This window comes from Salmo salar, chromosome ssa19 (assembly GCF_905237065.1).
Source record: "Salmo salar chromosome ssa19, Ssal_v3.1, whole genome shotgun sequence".
Lineage (NCBI taxonomy): Eukaryota > Metazoa > Chordata > Actinopteri > Salmoniformes > Salmonidae > Salmo > Salmo salar.
In genome coordinates, this window is record NC_059460.1 from 1,414,269 (window position 1) to 1,435,628 (window position 21,360).

General features: G+C 42.9%; 1 protein-coding gene across 5 annotated transcripts in view; it reads right to left on the reverse strand.

Moving 5' to 3' along the window:
- Positions 1–1,264: 1,264 nt before the first annotated feature.
- LOC106578275 (sodium-dependent neutral amino acid transporter B(0)AT2) overlaps positions 1,265–21,360 on the reverse strand; it is a 32,926-nt gene continuing 12,830 nt past the window's right edge. For all 5 annotated transcript variants that reach the window (XM_014156946.2, XM_014156945.2, XM_014156947.2 and 2 more), the window contains exons 4-12: positions 8,988–9,108; positions 8,219–8,394; positions 7,735–7,845; positions 7,127–7,368; positions 6,698–6,881; positions 6,201–6,402; positions 5,783–5,942; positions 5,385–5,547; positions 1,265–2,263 (exon numbers count right to left, since the gene is read on the reverse strand). In XM_014156946.2, the coding sequence (XP_014012421.2) occupies positions 1,928–2,263; positions 5,385–5,547; positions 5,783–5,942; positions 6,201–6,402; positions 6,698–6,881; positions 7,127–7,368; positions 7,735–7,845; positions 8,219–8,394; positions 8,988–9,108 (1,695 nt within the window). In that variant the 3' untranslated portion in view covers positions 1,265–1,927. The remainder of the gene's footprint in view (positions 2,264–5,384; positions 5,548–5,782; positions 5,943–6,200; positions 6,403–6,697; positions 6,882–7,126; positions 7,369–7,734; positions 7,846–8,218; positions 8,395–8,987; positions 9,109–21,360) is intronic.

The following is a 21,360-nucleotide window of genomic DNA, read 5'->3' on the forward strand; positions in this document are numbered from 1 at the left end:
TTGGTGGCAAAACCCTTGTTGGCAATCACAGAGGTCGGACGTTTCTTGTAGTTGGCCACCAGGTTTGCACACATCTCAGGAGGGATTTTGTCCCACTCCTCTTTGCAGATCTTCTCCAAGTCATTAAGGTTTCGAGGCTGACGTTTGGCAACTCGAACCTTCAGCTCCCTCCCCAGATTTTCTATGGGATTAAGGTCTGGCTAGGCCACTCCAGGACCTTAATGTGCTTCTTCTTGAGCCATTCCTTTGTTGCCTTGGCCGTGTGTTTTGGGTCATTGTCATGCTGGAATACCCATCCACGACCCATTTTCAATGCCCTGGCTGAGGGAAGGAGGTTCTCACCCAAGATTTGACGGTACATGGCCCCGTCCATCGTCCCTTTGATGCGGTGAAGTTGTCCTGTCCCCTTAGCAGTAAAACACCCCCAAAGTATAATGTTTCCACCTCCATGTTTGACGGTGGCGATGGTGTTCTTGGGGTCATAGGCAGCATTCCTCCTCCTCCAAACACGGCGAGTTGAGTTGATGCCAAAGAGCTCCATTTTGGTCTCATCTGACCACAACACTTTCACCCAGTTGTCCTCTGAATCATTCAGATGTTCATTGGCAAACTTCAGACGGGCATGTATTTGTATTCTTGAGCAGGGGGACCTTGCGGGCGCTGCAGGATTTCAGTCCTTCACGGCGTAGTGTGTTACCAATTGTTTTCTTGGTGACTATGGTCCCAGCTGCCTTGAGATCATTGACAAGATCCTCCCGTGTAGTTCTGGGCTGATTCCTCACCGTTCTCATGATCATTGCAACCCCACGAGGTGAGATCTTGCATGGAGCCCCAGGCCGAGGGATATTAACAGTTCTTTTGTGTTTCTTCCATTTGCGAATAATCGCACCAAATGTTGTCACCTTCTCACCAAGCTGCTTGGCTATGGTCTTGTAGCCCATTCCAGCCTTGTGTAGGTCTACAATCTTGTCCCTAACATCCTTGGAGAGCTCTTTGGTCTTGGCCACGGTGGAGAGTTTGGAATCTGATTGATTGCTTCTGTGGACAGGCGTCTTTTTTACAGGTAACAAGCTGCGGTTAGGAGCACTCCCTTTAAGAGTGTGCTCCTAATCTCAGCTCGTTACCTGTATAAAAGACACCTGGGAGCCAGAAATCTTTCTGATTGAGAGGGGGTCAAATACTTATTTCCCTCATTAAAATGCAAATCAATTTATAACATTTTTGACATGCGTTTTTCTGGATATGTTTGTTGTTATTCTGTCTCTCACTGTTCATATAAACCTACCATTAAAATTAGAGACTGATCCTTTCTTTATCAGTGGGCAAACGTACAAAATCAGCAGGGGATCAAATACTTTTCCCCCCCACTGTATGCATGCACCTGCATTCACCAAGTTACCTCAACACATATTTGGAGGACATTTAACAGGGGCGGTCTGTGTAACTTTTCCTACTTTTACAGTGAAAGGAACAATTCCCAGCCAACCTGTGCTGGAAGGGAACATTCCAGTCCTTAAGAGTTCTCTAGTCCATGTAACCAAGTGTGGGATGTTAAAAAGCAACAGTGTGGAAAAACACCTGAGGTGGGCTGAAGATTTAAACATTTGAGGCAACGTCTCAGCAACATATTACCTCACTTACGAACCACTAATGACAACTACTGAAAAAGTTGTTCACTTTTGGCTTACTGCATAAAAAATTGAAATGTAACCCAAAATGGCTGCATTCAAATCATTTAAAATTGAGAAAATCTGAAAGCAGACAATCTTTAAAACAAGTAATTTCAGCTTAAAAATATAAATTGTTCAATCAATACACATTCTTCCATGGTCCCACGATGTTATAGCTGACATCATGCAAGCTAGCAGCTCATATTTCCCTATTTTAGTCCTTAGTTTTAGTCTGTTTTCTCCTTGTTTCCTCCCCCTCACAAGTCGGTTGAATCCTCTATATCCTCCACTCCTTCCCTCTGTGGGAGGAGTCTGAGGTTCTCCTCAGCCAATGGGGAGGGAGAATCATTGGGTATGCCGTTCCTTTCCAGGTGTTTGTCCAATAGATCGGCTACCGGGGTGTCGCACTCCACGGTGCTGCACTTGGTGTATACAGCCCCTGTGTCGGTGCCACTTCCTAAGAAGTTGTGTCTAGTTCTGCTCCTCAGGGTGGAGTGGATGTACCCCATGGGGACTGGCAATGTGGCGAAAATTATCAGGACAGCCAGGACAGCCAGGGCCCAGTCAGGGTAGTCCAGAGTCACCTCTGAGGCCTGAGATCAGTAAGTTCAAATATAAAGAAGATACAAAGTGGGGAGACAGTAGGTAATGTAGTTGGGTGCAGGCAATGTAAATGGATGGGCAGGTTGAGAGCAAGACTTGGACAGGCATACAAACAGGGAGGACAGAATAACTAAAGCAGAGAGGTAAAGGCAGAATCTTTATGATCTCCCTATTGTCATAAAAACTGTAGCTCATATGTTGATCACATATAACATGTTACCAATAAACGGTGCATTCAGACCCTTTGACTTTTTCCACTTTGTTACGTTAAAGCCTTATTCTAAAATGGATTAAATAAAAAATGTTCCTGAATCTATATACACACACACACTGAAAACAGGTTTAGAAAGGTTTGAAAATGTATTTAAAATAAAAAACAAATACCTTATTTACATACAGTTCCAGTCAAAAGTTGACACCTACTCATTCAAGGGTTTTTCTTTAGTTTGATTATTTTCAACATTGTAGAGTAACAGTGAAGACATAAAAACTATGAAATAACACGTAATCATGAAGTAACCAAAAAAGTGTTAAATCAAAATATATTTTAAATTTGAGATTCTTCAAAGTAGCCACCCTTTGCCTTGATGACAGCTTCGCGCACTCTTGGCATTCTCTCAACCAGCTTCATGAGGTAGTCACCTGGAATGCATGTCAATTAACAGGTGTGCCTTGTTAAAAGTTAATTTAAAAATAATGCATTTGAGCCAATCAGTTGTTGTGACAAGGTAGGGGTGGTATACAGAAGATAGCCCTATTTGGTAAAAGACCAAGTCCATATTATGGCACGAACAGCTCAAATAAGCAAAGAGGAATGACAGTCCATCACTACTTTCAGACATGAAGGTCAGTCAATGCGGAAGATTTCAAGAATGTTTCTTCAGTGCAGTCGCAAAAACCATCAAGCACTATGAAACGCTCTCTCATGAGGACCGCCACAGGAAAGGAAGACCCAGAGTTACCTCTGCTGCAGAGGATAAGTTCATTAGAATTACAAGCCTCAGAAATTGCTGGCCAAATAAATGCTTTAGAGTTCAAGTAACAGACATCTCAACATCAACTGTGTGAATCAGGCCTTCATGGTCAAATTTCAGCAAAGAAACCACTACTAAAGGACACCAATAAGACGGACATCAATAAGAAGAGACTTGCTTGGGCCAAGAAACACGAACAATGGACACCAGACCGGTGAAAATCTGTCCTTTGTTCTGATGATTCCAAATCTGAGATTTTTGGTTCCAGCCACCGTGTCTTTGTGAGACGCAGAGTAAATTAACGGATGATCTCCGCATGTGTGGTTCCGACCGTGAAGCATGGAGGAGGTGGTGTGGTGGTGCTTTGCTGGTGACACTGATGTATTTAGAATTCAAGGCACACTTAACCAGCATAGTTACCACAGCATTCTGCAGCAATACGTCATACCATCTGGTTTGCACTTAGTTGGACTATCATTTGTTTTTTGACAGAACAATGAGCCACAATGAACCTCCAGGCTGTGTAAGGGCTATTTGACCAAGATGGAGAGCTGCGTCAGATGACCTGGCCGCCACTATCAAACAACCTCAATCCAATTGAGATGGTTTGGGATGAGGTGGACCACAGAGTGAAGGAAAAGCAGCCAACAAGTGCTCAGCATATGTGGAAACTCCTTCAAGACTGTTGGAAAAGCATTACTTACACACACACACACACACACACACACACACACACACACACACACACACACACACACACACACACACACACACACACACACACACACACACACACACACACACACACACACACAAACACACAAACACACACATATGAGGTCCCACAGTTGATAGCTTGGTTTTTGCTCTGAAATGCACTATGAGGTTGAAGGAATTGTTTGTAGAGCTTCGAGACAGGATTATGTTGAGGCACAGATCTGGGGAACGGTACCAAAATATTTCTGCAGCATTGAAGGTCCCCAAGAACACAGTAGCCTCCATCATTCTTAAATGTAAGAAGTTTGAAACTACCAAGACTCTTCCTACATCTGGCCGCCCGGCCAAACAGAGCAATCGGGGGAGAAGGGCCTTTGTCAGGGATGTGATCAAGAACCCAGAGTTCCTCTGTGGAGATGGGAGAACCTTCCAGAAGGACAACCATCTCTGCAGCACTCCTTCAATCAGGCCATTATGGTAGACTGGCCAGACGGAAGCCACTTCTCAGTAAAAGGCACATGACAGCACACTTGGAGTTTGCCAAAAGGCACCTAAAGGACTTTCAGACCATGAGAAACAAGATTCTCTGGTCTGATGAAACCAACATTGTACGCTTTGGCCTGAATGGCAAGCGTCACGCCTGGAGAAAACCTGACACCATCCCTACAGTGAAGCATGGTGGTGGCAGCATCATCCTGTGGGGATGTTTTTCAGTGGCAGGGACTGGGAGACTAGTCAGGATCGAGGTAAGGATGAACGAAGCAAAGTACAGAGAGATCCTTGATGAAAACCTGCTCCAGAGCGCTCAGGACCTCAGACCGGGGAAAAGGTTCCACTTCCAACAGGACAATGACCCTAAACACACAGCCAAGACAACGCACGAGTGTCTTCGGGACAAGTCTCTGAATGCCCTTGAGTGGCCAGCCAGAGCCTGCACTTGAACCCGATCGAACATCTCTGGAGAGACCTGAAAATAGCTGCGCAGCGACGCTCCCCATCCAACCTGACAGAGCTTGAGAGGATCTACAGAGAATGGAAGAAACTCACCAAATTCAGGTGTGCCAAGCTTGTAGCGTCATATCCAAGAAAACTCAAGGCTGTAATCGCTGCCAAAAGTGCTTCAAACAAAGTACTGAGTAAACGGTCTGAATACTTAAGTAAATGTGATCTTTTTTTATTTTATACATTTGGAAAAATGTCTAAAAACCTGTTTTTTTTATTTGTCATTATGGGGTATTGTGTGTAGATTGATGAGGGAAAAAAACAATTTAATCCATTTTAGAATAAGGCTGTAACAAAACGTGGAAAAAGTCAAAGGGTCTGAATACTTTCCGAATGCGCTGTATATGGTCGTATATCAACCATGGTGAGGCCGCCTTTGAGTTCAGGAAAAAAGACGAGCAGCCTAGTGTCTCCTTACCGTTTGTCTGTTCCAGGCGGTGTAGGTGGGCCGTTTGAAGCACATCCTCAGCAGGCTAGCTCCCAGCAGCCCCAGCATGGCCAGCAGACACACGTACTTCCACAGGTACTTATAAATCACAGGGGGGCGCCAGTGCAGCATCTTCTCTATGTCATCAAGAAACCTGGACATTCAGATACACAAGACAATGATCAGTGACAATGGGGAACAAACACAGCAAGTCGACCTGAAGGATCGATGCTGTGAATCACTGTTTGTAATCTAAATTTGTATTAATCCAAAAGTATGACTATTTTTTCATCAATGTATAATTCCTGTTTCGGGAAAGAAATTGTGTCATCTAATTTCTGAGGGACATCATGTGATTTATGTGGTCAGTGGAGTTATTAGGTTCTTACCGGTCAGCGCCGTACACCCAGGACACGCTGAAACACTCAAACACCACCACGATGATGAGGGGCAGGGTGGCGGAGTAGTCGTCAAACATCATTACAAAGTAGTTCCCACAGCGCTGCGTGAACAGCATGCCAATCAGGAAGCCGACGATGCAGCTAAACACTGGGGAAGGGAGAGAACATTACAGTCCCCACACAGATACACGTGGCATATTTAGTAAAGAGGAGTGAGGACTAACACTCAGACCCCATTATGATGCCATGTATACACTTCTATATGAATAAGACTTCAAATGTTTATACAAATGAATAGTTTCATCCAGTGGTTCCCAAACTTAGGGTCAGAAACCCAAGATGGGCCACCTGATAGAAAAAGGGTCTCATGAGCAAAAACATGGACACAGACACCATCTCTCTTTACCTGTGAGCTTGGTCTTGTGGCGCTTCAGCACTTTGAAGTTGTCGGTGAGGGGTGTGAGGATGCCCTCCAAGGTGCCGAACATGGTGCTGAGGCCCAGGTTGAGCAGCATGAGGAAGAACAAGGCCGACCAGAAGGGACTGCCCGGGAACAGAGTCATGGCCTCTGTGAAGGCTATGAATGCCAGACCTGTGCCCTCCACACCCTGAGAGAGAGGGACAAGGAGAAAGGGAAGGGGACAGAGGGATAAGGAGAGAGAAAAGAGATTTACATTTATCATGATATATCTCAACAGATCCTAACTATCTTAACATATTTACATTTTAGCAATAAACCTGCTAAAATTAAATTATTAATTTACAAGGGGTGGGTGGAAGAACATACTCTAAGCTGCAGGGTTGGTTGGTTTGCGAATAAAGAGGGCAAAGCTGTAACAAAGAAAACAGAGTTGAGATGCAGTAAAAGAAGAGGCAGGCTAGAGTGCAAGATCAACCATTTACCTTGTTCATCTCCTCCTCTAGGCTGCAGTCGGTGAGGTTGCCAGGGACCTTGGCTCCGTGAGCCGTGAACCAATCCCTGTAGGCCTCCAGTGGTACCAAACTGGGGTCAGAGATGTTAAACCCGGGTAGCAGGTCCCGGTCAAGGGGCCCCACGGAAAACTGCTCAGACAGCTTCTCCAAGTTACTGAGAAAGGGGAGTGTGGAGAACAACTAGTCAGTTTATCAGTCAGTACTATCGCTTCGACCCAGAGTTCTTTTTTATTATTATGGCCGAGTAGATATGCATGTAGATATATAATAATATCTAACTAAACATAACACCAGAAACAGTACCCGAACACAGGGCATTTCAATATAGCCCCTTTTCATCCCCACACACACAGTACAAAGAGATCAAAAACAATATCCTTTTCCCGCCCAAACACACACCGTGTCACGCAGCGCATGGCGACTTCCCTGGCGCGGAAGCCCAGCACGGCGAACACCACCAGCGAGGCGAGGACGGAGGTGAGGAAGTTGATGGTGGAAACAGTGAGGGCGTCACGGTGGCAGTTGTTGCTGTGCGGGTTGTAGGAGGAATAGGCAATGACCGAGCCAAAGCCCAGGCCAAGAGCAAAGAAGACCTGCGTGGCCGCCTGGCGCCACACCTGCACCTCACCCCAGATCTCCAGCTGGATTGGGGGGAGAGAGAGAAGGGGTGGGTCAGTGGCTAGACACTGGCACAGTGCACTGAATCCTACCATGATAGATACAGTATCTAGGCCTAGTGCATTATTGAGCGCAAGGAATGTGTGTGTGAATTGCCATGGTTGCAAAAGTGGAGTAATTCTGAACCACATACCCCTTTAGAACAATCAGGATTACACAGTTAAAAAAATACAATAAAAGGGTTTGTTTATCAGTGTGTGCTTAAGCAGTCCCAGTATTACGCTGTATGTAGTAGTATTAGCCAGGTTATCATATGCCCCCCCCCACCTCTCTTTTCCCTTATAACTGTCATTCATACAAGCAGTGTGCTGGGTGGGTGATGATGATACCTTAGGGTAGAACATGTACTTGATGCCCTCTGCAGCCCCATCCAGCATCAGCCCTCTGATGAGGAAACACAGCAGCACGACGTAGGGAAAGATCGAGGAGAAATACATCACCTTGGATGAGAGGAGAAGGAGGGGTAACACGTTTATTGATTAGGATGTCTTAAAATCTCCATCGAGTTAGTCGACCAAGAGTCTGATTACATATGCTTTGTCCTTTTGATGGTCGTTCTCCATTTTAGAGAACTTCTTTAAAAGAGAAGGAATTAAAACAGGCTTCTGTGAAGTTAGGGTCAGTTTAATGTCAGTGGGATAACTCCACAGACAGGCCTATGACCGCACTGGAATTTACACTTCTACACCCCCAGCTTCAGTGATTAAATTAGTTCATCTGTAATTGTGTGTCATGCTTAGGCGGGTTGACTCAAATTCCAGTAAGGCTGTACGTGCAGACAAAACAGTAATGCTTAAGCAGAACACTCAGTACCTTGCCAGAAGACTTGATGCCCTTGAACATGCCCATGCAGACGATGGTCCAGGCAGCAAGCAGGCAGCAGGTGATGACGGGGTTAAACTCGCCCGTCTCTTCGATGGAGTCAGTAATGTTTAGAGCCTTCCGGAACCAGAAGTAAGTGGTGGGACTACTGGCTGTGCATTCCTCCACTGAGATTAAAGACAAAGACAACGGTCAGGTTCACATAAGGCTTACACTGTGTTTGTATATGGACAACATTATTGAAAATGTTAGGCAATGAATGAGTGATGATTGTGTCCTAAATGGAAACCTATTTCTTATATAGTAGTGTTAGGTTCTAATTCTGAGTAAATAACTCACAGACACTAGAGAAGCTTAACCAAGTTGAATTCTTCCCAAAGGGTCGATACAGCTGTAACTCAGACACAGGCATGGCTTCCCCCGTGGAGGTATTCATGCCCCACTTTGGGTGGCGTCTCTCTTATCGCTAAACATTGCATTATTCTTGCTAAGCAGGGAACTAAGTGATATGAGCCTTCAACGGTTTCTCCCCTTATCAGTACTGTCACGTGCGATTGGTTTCCCTGCACTCAGCTCCTCCCAAGCTTCATTATGGCATCCCTCATGTCTCTTGGGTAACTAATGCTCCTATACTTCTGAGTATAACAATGTTCAAAGTTAACCCCAGAATCCAACAGTAGACTATAGGCCGCCCTGCTCAAAAGTAGTGCACTATATAGGGAGGCACATCAGACACAGCTGATGCGTCGTGTTTACTAACCAGTTGTGTTACCATGTTCAGGACACTCTTCCCAAGGTAAAGGGTACTGAAAAGAGTTCCCCAAGTAGAACAGGCTCCAGCCGATGATCACATTGTAGTAGAGAGCAACAAAGAAACACACCTGAAAGGAGAAGAGCTTAGATCAAATCAAATTTTAAATTGGTGACTTTAAAACAGAGTTTAATGGCTGTGATAGAAGCAAACTGAGGATGGATCAACAACATTGTAGAAAATCCTTACTTTCTCTTAATGTTTACAATGAATCATATTGGAAATACAACAAAAAACCTTCATATCAAATCATACATTTTCAGAATCTGTTGCTTGTGTCAAATTTTTTTTTATGTTGGTTTAACCTGTTGGGGATAGGGGGCAGTATTTGCACGGCCGGATAAAAAACGTACCCGATTTTAATCTGGTTACTACTCCTGCCCAGTAACTAGAATATGCATATAATTAGTAGATTTGGATAGAAAACACCCTAAAGTTTCTAAAACTGTTTGAATGGTGTCTGTGACTGTAACAGAACTCGTATGGCAGGCCAAAACCTGAGAAGATTCCATGCAGGAAGTGGAAATCTGATATGTGGAATCACCTTCAACACTTTGCCTATGAAACACACCGTGAGTTAGGATTCATTTAGCACTTCCTAAGGCTTCGACTAGATGTCAACAGTCTTTACAAAGTGGTTTGAGTCTTCTCCGGTAGAAACTGACAGAAAGAGAGGCTTGGAAAGTTGGTCATAGGGGGAGAACCATTACTACTATGACGCGGACGCCCATGGGTACCCTCTCATTCCGAAACGTTTATTAAAACAATGCAATCGTCCGCCTTGAATATTATTGAAGCTCTGGTTGAAAAAGGCCCTAAAGATTTATGTTATACAACATTTGACGTGTTTATACGCACGTAAATATATATTTTTTGGCACATTCGTGACGACAAGTCCCGCGCGCTTCAGTACATTATGAGTAGCCTTCGGAACGCGCTAACAAGAAGGAGCTATTGGGACATAAATTATTAACTTTTTCGAACAAAACTAGATTTGTTGTGGACCTGGGATTCCTGGAAGTGCCTTCTGATGAAGATAATCAAAGGTAAGGGAATATTTACAATAGTATATTTGATTTTAGATGGTTCCAAGATGGCGCTAGTCTATCGCCTAGCCTATTTTTCTGAGCATACCACCTCGTTTATTGCAAAGTGTGATTTCTCAGTAAAGTTATTTTTAAATCTGGCAATGCAGTTGCATTCACGAGATGTTAATCTATAATTCTTTGAATGACAATATTACATTTTAACAATGTTTTCGAATAGTAATTTTGTAAATTGTAGCGCTGATTCACCGGAAGCATTTGAGGGAAAATATTTTCTGAATGTCACGCGCCGATGTAAAATGCTGTTTTTATATATAAATATGAACTTTATCGAACAAAAAATGCATGTATTGTGTAACATGATGTCCTAGGAGTGTCATCTGATGAAGATTGTCAAAGGTTAGTGCTGCATTTTAGCTGTGTTTTGGGTATTTGTGATGCATGCTAGATGCTTTGAAAATGGCAGTGTGATTTTTTTTGGCAGGGTACTCTCCTAACATAATCTAATGTTTTGCTTTTGCTGTAAAGCCTTTTTGAAATCGGACAACGTGGTTCGATTCAGGAGAGGTGTATCTATAAAATGGTGTAAAATAGTAATATGTTTGAGAAATTGAAGTTATAGCATTTATGAGGTATTTGTATTTCGCGCGACGCGATTCCACTGGCTGTTGACTAGGGATGGACGCAAGCGCCCAGGTTCCCAGACAGGTTAATCTTAATTCACTGAAAAACAATGCAAGGAAACCTGTACAGAATAACAATATTACAAAACATGAATGTGTGGCAAAGATATTAACTTTAAATCCTGAAAACAAAGTGTTATGTTTGTGGAAAATCCAACACCACATCACGGAGTACCACTCTTCATATCTTCAAGCATGGTGGTGGCTGCATCATGTTATGGGTATGCTTGTCATCGACAAGGACTGGGGAGTTTATGATAAAAAAAATTAAGAAATAAAGCTAAGCACAGGTAAAATTCTAGAGGAAAACCTGCTTCAGTCTGCTTTCTAACAGACGCTGGGAGACAAATTCACCTTTAGGCAGGACAATATCCTAAAACACAAGGCCAAATATGCACTGGAGTTGCTTACCAAGACGACATTGAATGTTTCTGAGTGACCTAGTTACAGGTTTGAGTTAAATCGGCTTGAAATCTATGGCAAGACTTGATAAATAGCTGTCTAGCAATGATCACAACCAATTTGCAATTTGACAGAGCTTGAATATTTTTTTTAAAGAACAATTGCAAACATTACACAATCCAAGTGTGCAAAGCTCTTAGAGACTTACCCAGAAAGACACAGCTGTAATCGCCGCCAAAAGGTGATTCTAACTAGAGGTCAACCGAATATGATTTTTCAACGGCGATACCGATTGTTGGAGGACCAAAAAACGCCGATAGCGATTAAAAGCGGCCGATATATATATAAATATAATAATGACAATTACAACAATACTGAATGAACAACGAACACTCATTTTAACTTAATATAATACATTTTGTCTCAAATAAATAACGAAACATGTTCAATTTGGTTTAAATAATGCAAAAACACAGTGCCGGAGAAGAAAGTAAAAGTGCAATATGTGCCATGTAAAAAAGCAAACGTTTAAGTTCCTTGCTCAGAACATGAGAACATATGAAAGCTGGAGTCTTCAATATTCCCAGGGGTTTTGGTTGTAGTTATTATAGGACTACTTCACTCTATACCATTTGTATTTCATAGACCTTTGACTACTGGATGTTCTTATAGGCACTATAGTATTGCCAGCCTAATCTCAGGAGTTGATAGGCTTGAAGTCAAACAACGCTGCGCTTCAAGCATTGCGAAAAACTGTTGGCAAACGCAGAAAAGTGCTGTTTGAATGAACGCTTACCTGCCTGCTGCTGCCTACCACCGCTCAGTCAGACTGCTCTATCAAATATCAAATCATAGACTTAATTATAATAAACACACAGGAATACGAGCCTTATGTCATTAATATGGTCAAATCCAGAAACTATCATTTCGAAAACAAAACATTTATTCTTTCAGTGAAATACGGAACCGTTCCGTATTTTATCGAATGGGTGGCATCCCTAAGTCTAAATACAACCTTCAATGTTATGTCATAATTATGTAAAATTCTGGCAAATTAATTACGGTCTTTGTTAGGAAGAAATGGTCTTCACAACAGTTCGCAATGAGCCAGGTGGCCCAAACTGCTGCATATACCACCTCTGCTTACACTGAACGCAAAGGAAGTGACACAATTTCAGGCACCGCATTGATTATATGCAACGCAGGATAAGCTAGTTAAACTAGTAATTTCATCAACAATGTGTAGTTTAGTGCTTATGTTAAGATTGATTGTTTTTATAAGTTTAATGCATCTAGCACCTTACCTTGGCTCCTTGCTGCACTCGCATAACAGGTAGTCAGCCTGCCACGCAGTCTCCTCGTGGAACGCAATGTAATCAGGCCATGATCGGTGTCCAAAAATGCCGATTACCGATTGTTATGAAAACTTGAAATCGGCCCTAATTAAAATCGGCCATTCTGATTAATCGGTCGACCTCTAATTCTAACATGTATTGACTCAGGGGGTTGAATACTTAAGTAAATTATTATTATATTTCATTAATTTGTTAGAATTCTTCCACTTTGACAGTAGAGTATTTTGTGTAGATTGGTTTTATTTGTAAATTGTAAACATTTTAATCCCACTTTCTAAAAACAAATTGTGGAAAAAAGGGGTGTGAATATTGTATAGTTGTTAACATGAATTGGACAGACAAGTGTAGGGCACGAGACGCAACTGAAATTTTGCTGGTTGGGAGACAAAGAGGGTGGAGGAGCCTTGAATTGAAGCGCTGGATATCTAATGACATTATCTGAATTAGGCCAGAGAATTATACCTACGGAGGAGCGGCTTCTATGGAGGAACTTTGAATGTCTTTGAACTTCCGAGAGTTGGATTAACGTTGGACCAGAGCTAGCTAGCTAACAAGCTTGTGTGTGCAGACCGCCACCAGAATTCAAATTAAAAACACGCCTTACATTTTAGTAGTTAATAAATCCAACGTGAAACATTATACCTATAGTTTCCTTAACCTCTCTTGGGTAGGGGGCAGTATTTTCACGTCCGGATAAAAAACGTACCCGATTTAATCTGGTTATTACTCCTGCCCAGAAACTAGAATATGCATATAATTGTTTGATTTGGATAGAAAACACCCTAAAGTTTCTAAAACTGTTTGAATGGTGTCTGTGAGTATAACAGAACTCATATGGCAGGCAAAAACCTGAGAAGATTCTATACAGGAAGTGCCATCTCTGACCATTTCTTGGCCTTTATAGCCTCTTTATTCAAAACAGAGGATCTCTGCTGTAACGTGACATTTTCTAAGGCTCCCATAGGCTCTCAGAAGGTGCCAGAATGGGGAATGATGACTCTGCAGTCCCTGGCTGAAAAACAGTAGCGCATTTGGAAAGTGGTCAATCTGAGAACAATGACACGGGTGCACGTGAAGACACCATTTTCTTCTTTCAGTCTTTGAACGAAAACGTCTCCCGGTTGGAATATTATCGCTATTTTACGATAAAAATCGTTTGACATGCTTCGAAGTACGGTAATGGAATATTTTGAAATTCTTTGTCACGACATGCGTCCGCGCGTCACCGTTCGGATAGTGACCTGAACGCACGGACAAAACAGAGGATATTTGAACGTAGCTATGGATTATTTTGAACCAAAATAACATTTGTGGTTGAAGTAGAAGTCCTGGGAGTGCATTCTGACAAAGAACAGCAAAGGTAATCCAATTTTTCTTATAGTAAATCTGAGTTTGGTGAGTGCCAAACTTGGTGGGTGTCAAATTAGCTAGCCCGTGATGGCGAGCTATCTACTCAGAATATTGCAAAATGTGCTTTTGCCGAAAAGCTATTTTAAAATCTGACACCGCGATTGCATAAAGGAGTTCTGTATCTATAATTCTTTAAAAAATTATGTTTTTGTGAACGTTTATCGTGAGTAATTTAGTAAATTCACCGGAAGTTTTCGGTATGTTTGCTAGTTCTGAACGTCACATGCTAATGTAAAAAGCTGTTTTTTGATATAAATATGAACTTGATTGAACAAAACATGCATGTATTGTATAACATAATGTCCTAGGAGTGTCATCTGATGAAGATCATCAAAGGTTAGTGCTGCATTTAGCTGTGGTTTTGGTTTTTGTGACATTATATGCTAGCTTGAAAAATGGGTGTGTGATTATTTCTGGCTTGGTACTCTCCTGACATAATCTAATGTTTTGCTTTCGTTGTAAAGCCTTTTTGAAATCGGACAATGTGGTTAGATTAACGACAGTCTTGTCTTTAAAATGATGTAAAATAGTCATATGTTTGAGAAATTGAAGTTATAGCATTTAAGGTTTTTGAATATCGCGCCACTCGATTCCACTAGCTGTTGACTAGGTGGAAAGATTTCATCCCACATACCCAAGAGAGGTTAACTGGCATCGAAAAAGTTAATCCATTCTTCTCTAATTAAAAATCTCTCGCCGTAATGTTTTTATCATGTTTGTTACGTCAGTAGGCTACTGTAGCCTATGCTTCGGATGGCGAGGGGCAGGTAGCCTACACACGCACTGGTAAAGAATATCAGCTGGCAGGCAGACACTGGAACATTTTTCCCGCAAATGTTTTTGCACCTTATGTGAAAGGTATTGCCAGTATGAAAGCCAAAACGTTTATTTCCGCCAAACAACCTAGTAATAATATTCTGACAAGGGCTTATGAAATGTAGCCGTAATGTCGAGGTGGCATTGCCACACACTACGCTCTTAAACTCAATGGTTCCTAGGCAGCGCTCATTAACCATCATCTTGCAAGGCATGTCACTTCCCCCATCTCTTTGTATAGCCCACCACTAAGCATGCACTGTTTTCTTAACCACAACTGAATCGATCCATAAAGAATTACTGTGGTAATAAATATCACCGAATGACAACAAAAAATATTGAAATAAAGTAGGCTAATACAATTGAAGGCATGTATCAAAATGGTTTCTTACAGAAACTCCCAAAGTTACCCAATCGTTCCACAGCTTCCTGCTCGTGGAGACGCACAAAATAAGCAGCGTTGCTACTACTGACTCCTCTCTCATTCTAATAGAGGACCCACTGGGTCACGAAGGTGGGTTATCGGTCTTGAAAATCGACACATAACCAACCGCTCTGTTATTCCAACCCACTCCACTTTGTTGGGGATATGACGAGAAAATCCAACTTGAACAGGCCATACCTCAAATGACTGTTTCACCTGTAGTCAAACCTGAATCTATTTCCCTCATAGCTCAAACTTTGCTGGATGAACTCAAAAAGGGCAGTGGACCCAGCAAAACGTTGGTTAAAAACGGAACGCTGCGACAAGAAACTGAGGTTTCACTCAGTCTACCTCGCCTCTAACCAAGCGTCTCCTACTAAAATTGAACTACAAAAGCGTGTCACTTATCCACCCTGTGTACGTGATTAGCATTGACACCGAAGAGATGCTGATTAGGATAGATTTAATTGACCGTTTGGTACCACTAATGGATTGGAAAACCAACCAAGTCTGGTCACAAATAACTATGCCAACTCCGTTGACTCCACCGCCTTCGTCGAAGGCTACTTGCAATACATTATGCAACAACGGTCATGAGTCCGCCATTTGTGGCAAATGACAGGGTGAGACATTTTGAAAGCGGCTATCTGCCACCCCCTTGGTCCGAATACGTTCAGATTCCCACTGGGAACGAATCCCCAAACAACGCTCACCGCTTTAGGGGTGTGCGCTATCACTCCGCATTGTGACCAAGTATCTCACTATCTACTAGTTGTCGCGAACCTCCCACATACAGTCTATGTGGGAGCGGACATTTTGGTAAGATCGGGTGTAATACTCGATACCATACACTAAGTTCTTTGGTTCAGCCAGCCCAACACGCTGTGTCTTTAAACCCTGTGTCAATGGCATCCGGGCAGACTATTCCTGAAGCTTGCAAAGTGATAACTGAGTCCACCGTGGTGATAACGGCAAGAACCAGAGGTATCTGTAAGACTGAACCTGGCGCCCGGCTACCGGATGGAAGTCACCACTGCGTTCTTCCAACCCTTTCCGTGACTATAATCGCCTTGGGGCTAACTATCAATGGTAACCCGCTGTTGGAAGTAAACTCTAGATCCACTTAAGTCTTAGATTCTGTACCGACTCAAGCGGATATTTCCATTACTCAGCTAGGAACATTGATTGTTTACTCCTTCCATGATTTTGAACTTTTTGTTCCCGTGATTGGGCCCCTTCCGTCCTCCCTAGACCCATGTGGCAAGGGAGAAACGCTTTTTACTTGTCCGTCAAAAGGCAATGGCAATAGCTCCCGTATTGCCACTTGACGACACATCAACGTTCAGGCTGGATGTCGATTCTGACAAAGAGCTGCTGATATACTCCATCGTCACAGCGGATGATACCGCATCTCCTTCTGCATGCGAGGTACACACTGATGAGGGAACAGTTGATCATTCCCCCACCCCACTCAATCGTTACCCGTTCGGGTATGCAAACTCCCCCTCAGAGTTCAACATCTTCCTGCACAAGGCAATGCCAGACGCAGTCACCAGGTGGACGATAATCTATGTGGACGACGTTCACATGAGAAGTGAGACTTGGTCACATCACCTCAATGAGATGGACCACATTGTTACCCAACTCGGGGCAGCAGGGGCTAAGTTGGCCATCATGAAAGGATATTGGTTCAGGACCATGGTAAACTACGTTGGACTTCTAGTGGGTGCTGAGGGCATCCTGCCACAGTCTAACAGAATCCAAGTGGTCCGCAACATCAAAACACAAACCTTCATGAGGTGCGCAGTTTCTTGGGAGTATGTAATTACTCCCGTCAATTAATTGAAAACTATGCCGACTTGTCAAAGCCTTTGACCTGTTCGTTTGGGATGCCACACATGACAAAGCTGTTACTTCCTTTAAAAACCTGCTTTGCGAGGCACCCTGCCTGGTATACCCCAACAAAGACCTTTTTGGAAGTCAGTTCCTCAGAGCACTGCTTTAGTGCTGGGTTGTACCAAAAACATGACCAAGACAGACGTGTGGTTGCGTATCCTGAGGAAATATGTGGCAGCAAACCACAAAGACTGAGGTCCCAAACTCGCACTGGTACTGATGGCGATCAGAGCCACACGCAACAGGTCTACGGGAATAACACCATTCGAGATGACGGGACAACAAATGACACTTCCACTGCAACTCCTGTACAAACCGGGAGATGTCGCCGCAGCCACCGCCTACACGGCTCATCAATACGTGGCGGACTTGCGAACCCACCTCCAGGCTACCATTGCGTACGCTCAAGTTGGAAAGAAGTGCAGAACGCGACAAGACCCATTACAACAAAAAGGCCTCACACCAGGTGTACAAGGTTGGGGATAAGGTGTGGTACTACATACAGTTGAAGTCGGAAGTTTACATAAACTAGTTTTAATGACTCCAAACTAAGTGTTTCAACCATTCCACAAATGTCTTGTTAACAAACTATAGTTTTGGCAAGTCGGTTAGGACATCTACTTTGTGCATGACAAGTCATTTTTCCAACAATTGTTTACAGACAGATTATTTCACTTACAATTCACTGTATCACAATTCCAGTGGGTCAGAAGTTGACTGTGCCTTTAAACAGCTTGGAAAATTCCAGAAAATGATGTCATGGCTTTAGAAGCTTCTGATAAATTATGTAAATTAGCCTGAGTCAACTGGAGGTGTACCTGTGGATGTATTTCATGGCCTACCTTCAAACACAGTGCCTCTTTGCTTGACATCATGGGAAAATCAAAAGAAATCAGCCAAGACCTCAGAAAAAAATAATTGTAGACCTCCACAAGTCTGGTTCATCCTGGCAAGCAATTTCCAAACACCTGAAGGTACCACGTTCATCTTTACAAACAATAGTACACAAGTATAAACACCATGGGACCACGCAGCCATTATACCGCTCAGGAAGGAGACGCGTTCTGTCTCCGAGAGATGAACGTACTTTGGTGCCAAAGTGCAAATCAATCCCAGAACAGCAAAGGACCATGTGAAGATGCTGGAAGGAACAGGTACAAAATTATCTACATCAACAGTAAAACAAGTCCTATATTGACATAACCTGAAGGGCCGCTAAGCAAGGAAAAAGCCACTGCTCCAAAACCGCCATAAAAAAGCCAGACTACGGTTTACAACTGCACATGGGGACAAAGATTGTACTTTTTGGAAAAATGTCCTCTGGTCTGATGAAACAGAAATAGAACTGTTTGGCCATAATGACCATTGTTATGTTTGGAGGAAAAAGGGGATGCTTGCAAGCCGAAGAACACCATCCCAACTGTGAAGCACGGGGGTCGCAGCATCATGTTGTGGGGGTGCTGGTGCACTTCAAAATAGATGGCATCATGAGGGAGGAAAATTATGTGAATATATTGAAGCAACATCTGACGACATCAGTCAGGAAGTTAAAGCTTGGTCGCAAATGGGTCTTCCAAATTAACAATGACCCCAAGCATGCTTCCAAAGTTGTGGCAAAATGGCTTAAGGACAACAAAGTCAAGGTATTGGAGTGGCCATCACAAATCCCTGACCTCAATCCCATAGAAAATTTGTGGGCAGAACTGAAAAAGCGTGTGCGAGCAAGGAGGCCTACAAACCTGACTCAATTACACCAGCTCTGTCAGGAGGAATGGGCTAAAATGCACCCAACTTATTGTGGGAAGCTTGTGGAAGGCTACCCGAAACGTTTGACCCAAGTTAAACAATTTAAAGGCAATGCTTCCAAATACTAATTGAGTGTATGTAAACTTCTGACCCATTGGGAATGTGATGAAAGAAATAAAAGCTGAAATAAATAATTCTCTCTATTATTATTCTGACATTTCACATTCTTAAAATAAAAAGTGGTGATCCTAACTGACCTAAGAAAGAGAATATTTACTAGGATTAAATGTTAGGAATTGTGAAAAACTGAGATTAAATGCATTTGGCTAAGGTGTATGTAAACTTCCGACTTCAACTGTATACCCCAAACCCGTAGGCGTCGCGACAAAGTTCCTGCCCCACTGGACGGGGCCACACAAGATTGTGGTGAAGCTGTCACCTGTAGTTTATCAAATCAGAATCAGCAAAGGTTGACAAAACACCATGTTCAAGTGGGTCCACAGGAACCAAATCAAGTTGTACACAACCCCCATGGGAATAGAAGGGGTGCAAGCCAGCACAGAATAGATAGAAACCTAGCAAAGTCAGAGGTACGAAGAAAATGCTTAAGTATACTCAGCTGATCCCTTCCAGTAGATCAGTAGGTTGCACCTAACACCTTACCTTCTCTTCCCAACTACAAGATATACGTTCGTTGTCACTGTTGATATTGTCCTGCGCTGTGCTGTTCCAAATAGGAAAATTATCTACATTTGTTGTGTCATAACATTTTCGTTTACAAAAACCACACCACTGAAATAATCAAACAACGTCTCTAATTATGCGTTTTTGTAGGATGGAGTTCCTTTGTCTGATCCTGACTCTGTGCCCTGGTCAAAACCAACCCAGCAGATGTACTCACGAGCAGACCCCCTACGGGAATCGTTCTCTGTGATGATCCAGGACTCCTTTTAACCAACTGCAGAGTACACACACAGAGGGTGTACGTCCGCCTAGATGCAGAGAACGTATACCGCCAACACATTCCACCTGTGGCACATTTTAGTTGGGCCGGGGCTGACTGGACCACCCAGGCAGTTAAGCACGCCCACCTAGAAACTGCCCATATGTTGGCCCAACTCCAAAAGTTCACAGTCACCTAGTCAGAACTAGTAGAGTGAAGGTGAGAAAAACGATTTGTCGGGGCACTACTCTCGATAGGTGCAGCCGTAGGGTCACTGTTTGCTCTAAGTACCACTGCCGTCCACACAATCAGTCTAGCCATAGTCAAGAGAAATGTTAGGGAGATAACTAAAGAGATGCCACTTATCCAGCAACAGATCAAATCACAGGAACGCAGGTTGCAACATCTAGGAAAGTCTCTCCGGGATACTGTTCTGGTGGTAAACCAGAACAAAACCCTCCTGTCGGTAGGAAAGCTAGTAGACGTCATGAACCATGACTATGCCCATGTCCAATTGGTTAGATTGTTATTGGAGGATTTTCTATATGAAGTTAGCTCTTCTATGGACCATTTGCACATGAATTGAATCCCCTCTGTCGTGACATATTTATCATTCACTTCATTAGGGGAGGGGGCACTATTTTCACCTCCGGATGAAATGCGTGCCTAAAGTAAACTGCCTGCTACTCAGGCCCAGAAGCTAGGATATGCATATAATTTGGATTTGGATAAAAAACTCTAAAGTTTCCAAAATGTTTAAAATAATGTCTGTGAGTATAACAGAACTGATATGGCAGGCGAAAACCTGAGAAAAATCCATCCAGGAAGTGGAGATTTCAGAAAGGCTTTACGGCGAAAGCAAACCATGCAATTATCTGAGGACAGCGCTCAGCACACAAAATATTACAAACAGTTAGCAGCCAAGTAGATTAGTCACGAAAGTCAGAAATAGCAATAAAATTAATCACTTACCTTTGATGATCTTTGTATGGTTGCACTCACAAGACTCCCAGTTACACAATAAATATTTGTTTTGTTCGATAAAGTCCCTCTTTATATCCAAAAACCTCCATTTTGTTGGAGCGTTTTGTTCAGTAATCCAATGGCTCAAATACAGTCACAAGAGGCAGATGGAAATTCCAAACAGTATCCGTAGAGTTCGTAGAAACATGTCAAACGATGTTTATAATCAATCCTCAGGTTGTTTTTAGCCTAAATAATCGATAATATTTCAACCGGACAATAGCGTCGTCAATATAAAAGAAAAACAACAAAAGGCGCGTTCTCGTGATTGCGCACCAAACAGGTTGGGGACTTTCCACTGGCCTCTCATTGAAACTGCTCATTCTCCCTCATTTTTCAGAATAAAGGCCTGAAACAATGTCTAAAGACTGTTCACAGCTAGTGGAAGCCATAGGGAACGCAATCTGGGTCATAACCATTTATATGGTGGCTAGGCTTTCAATGGAAAAACACCAATTTCAAAATAATAGCACTTCCTGGATGGATTTTCCTCAGGTTTTCGCCTGCCATTTCAGTTCTGTTATACTCACAGACATTATTTTAACAGTTTTGGAAACTTTAGAGCGTTTTCTATCCAA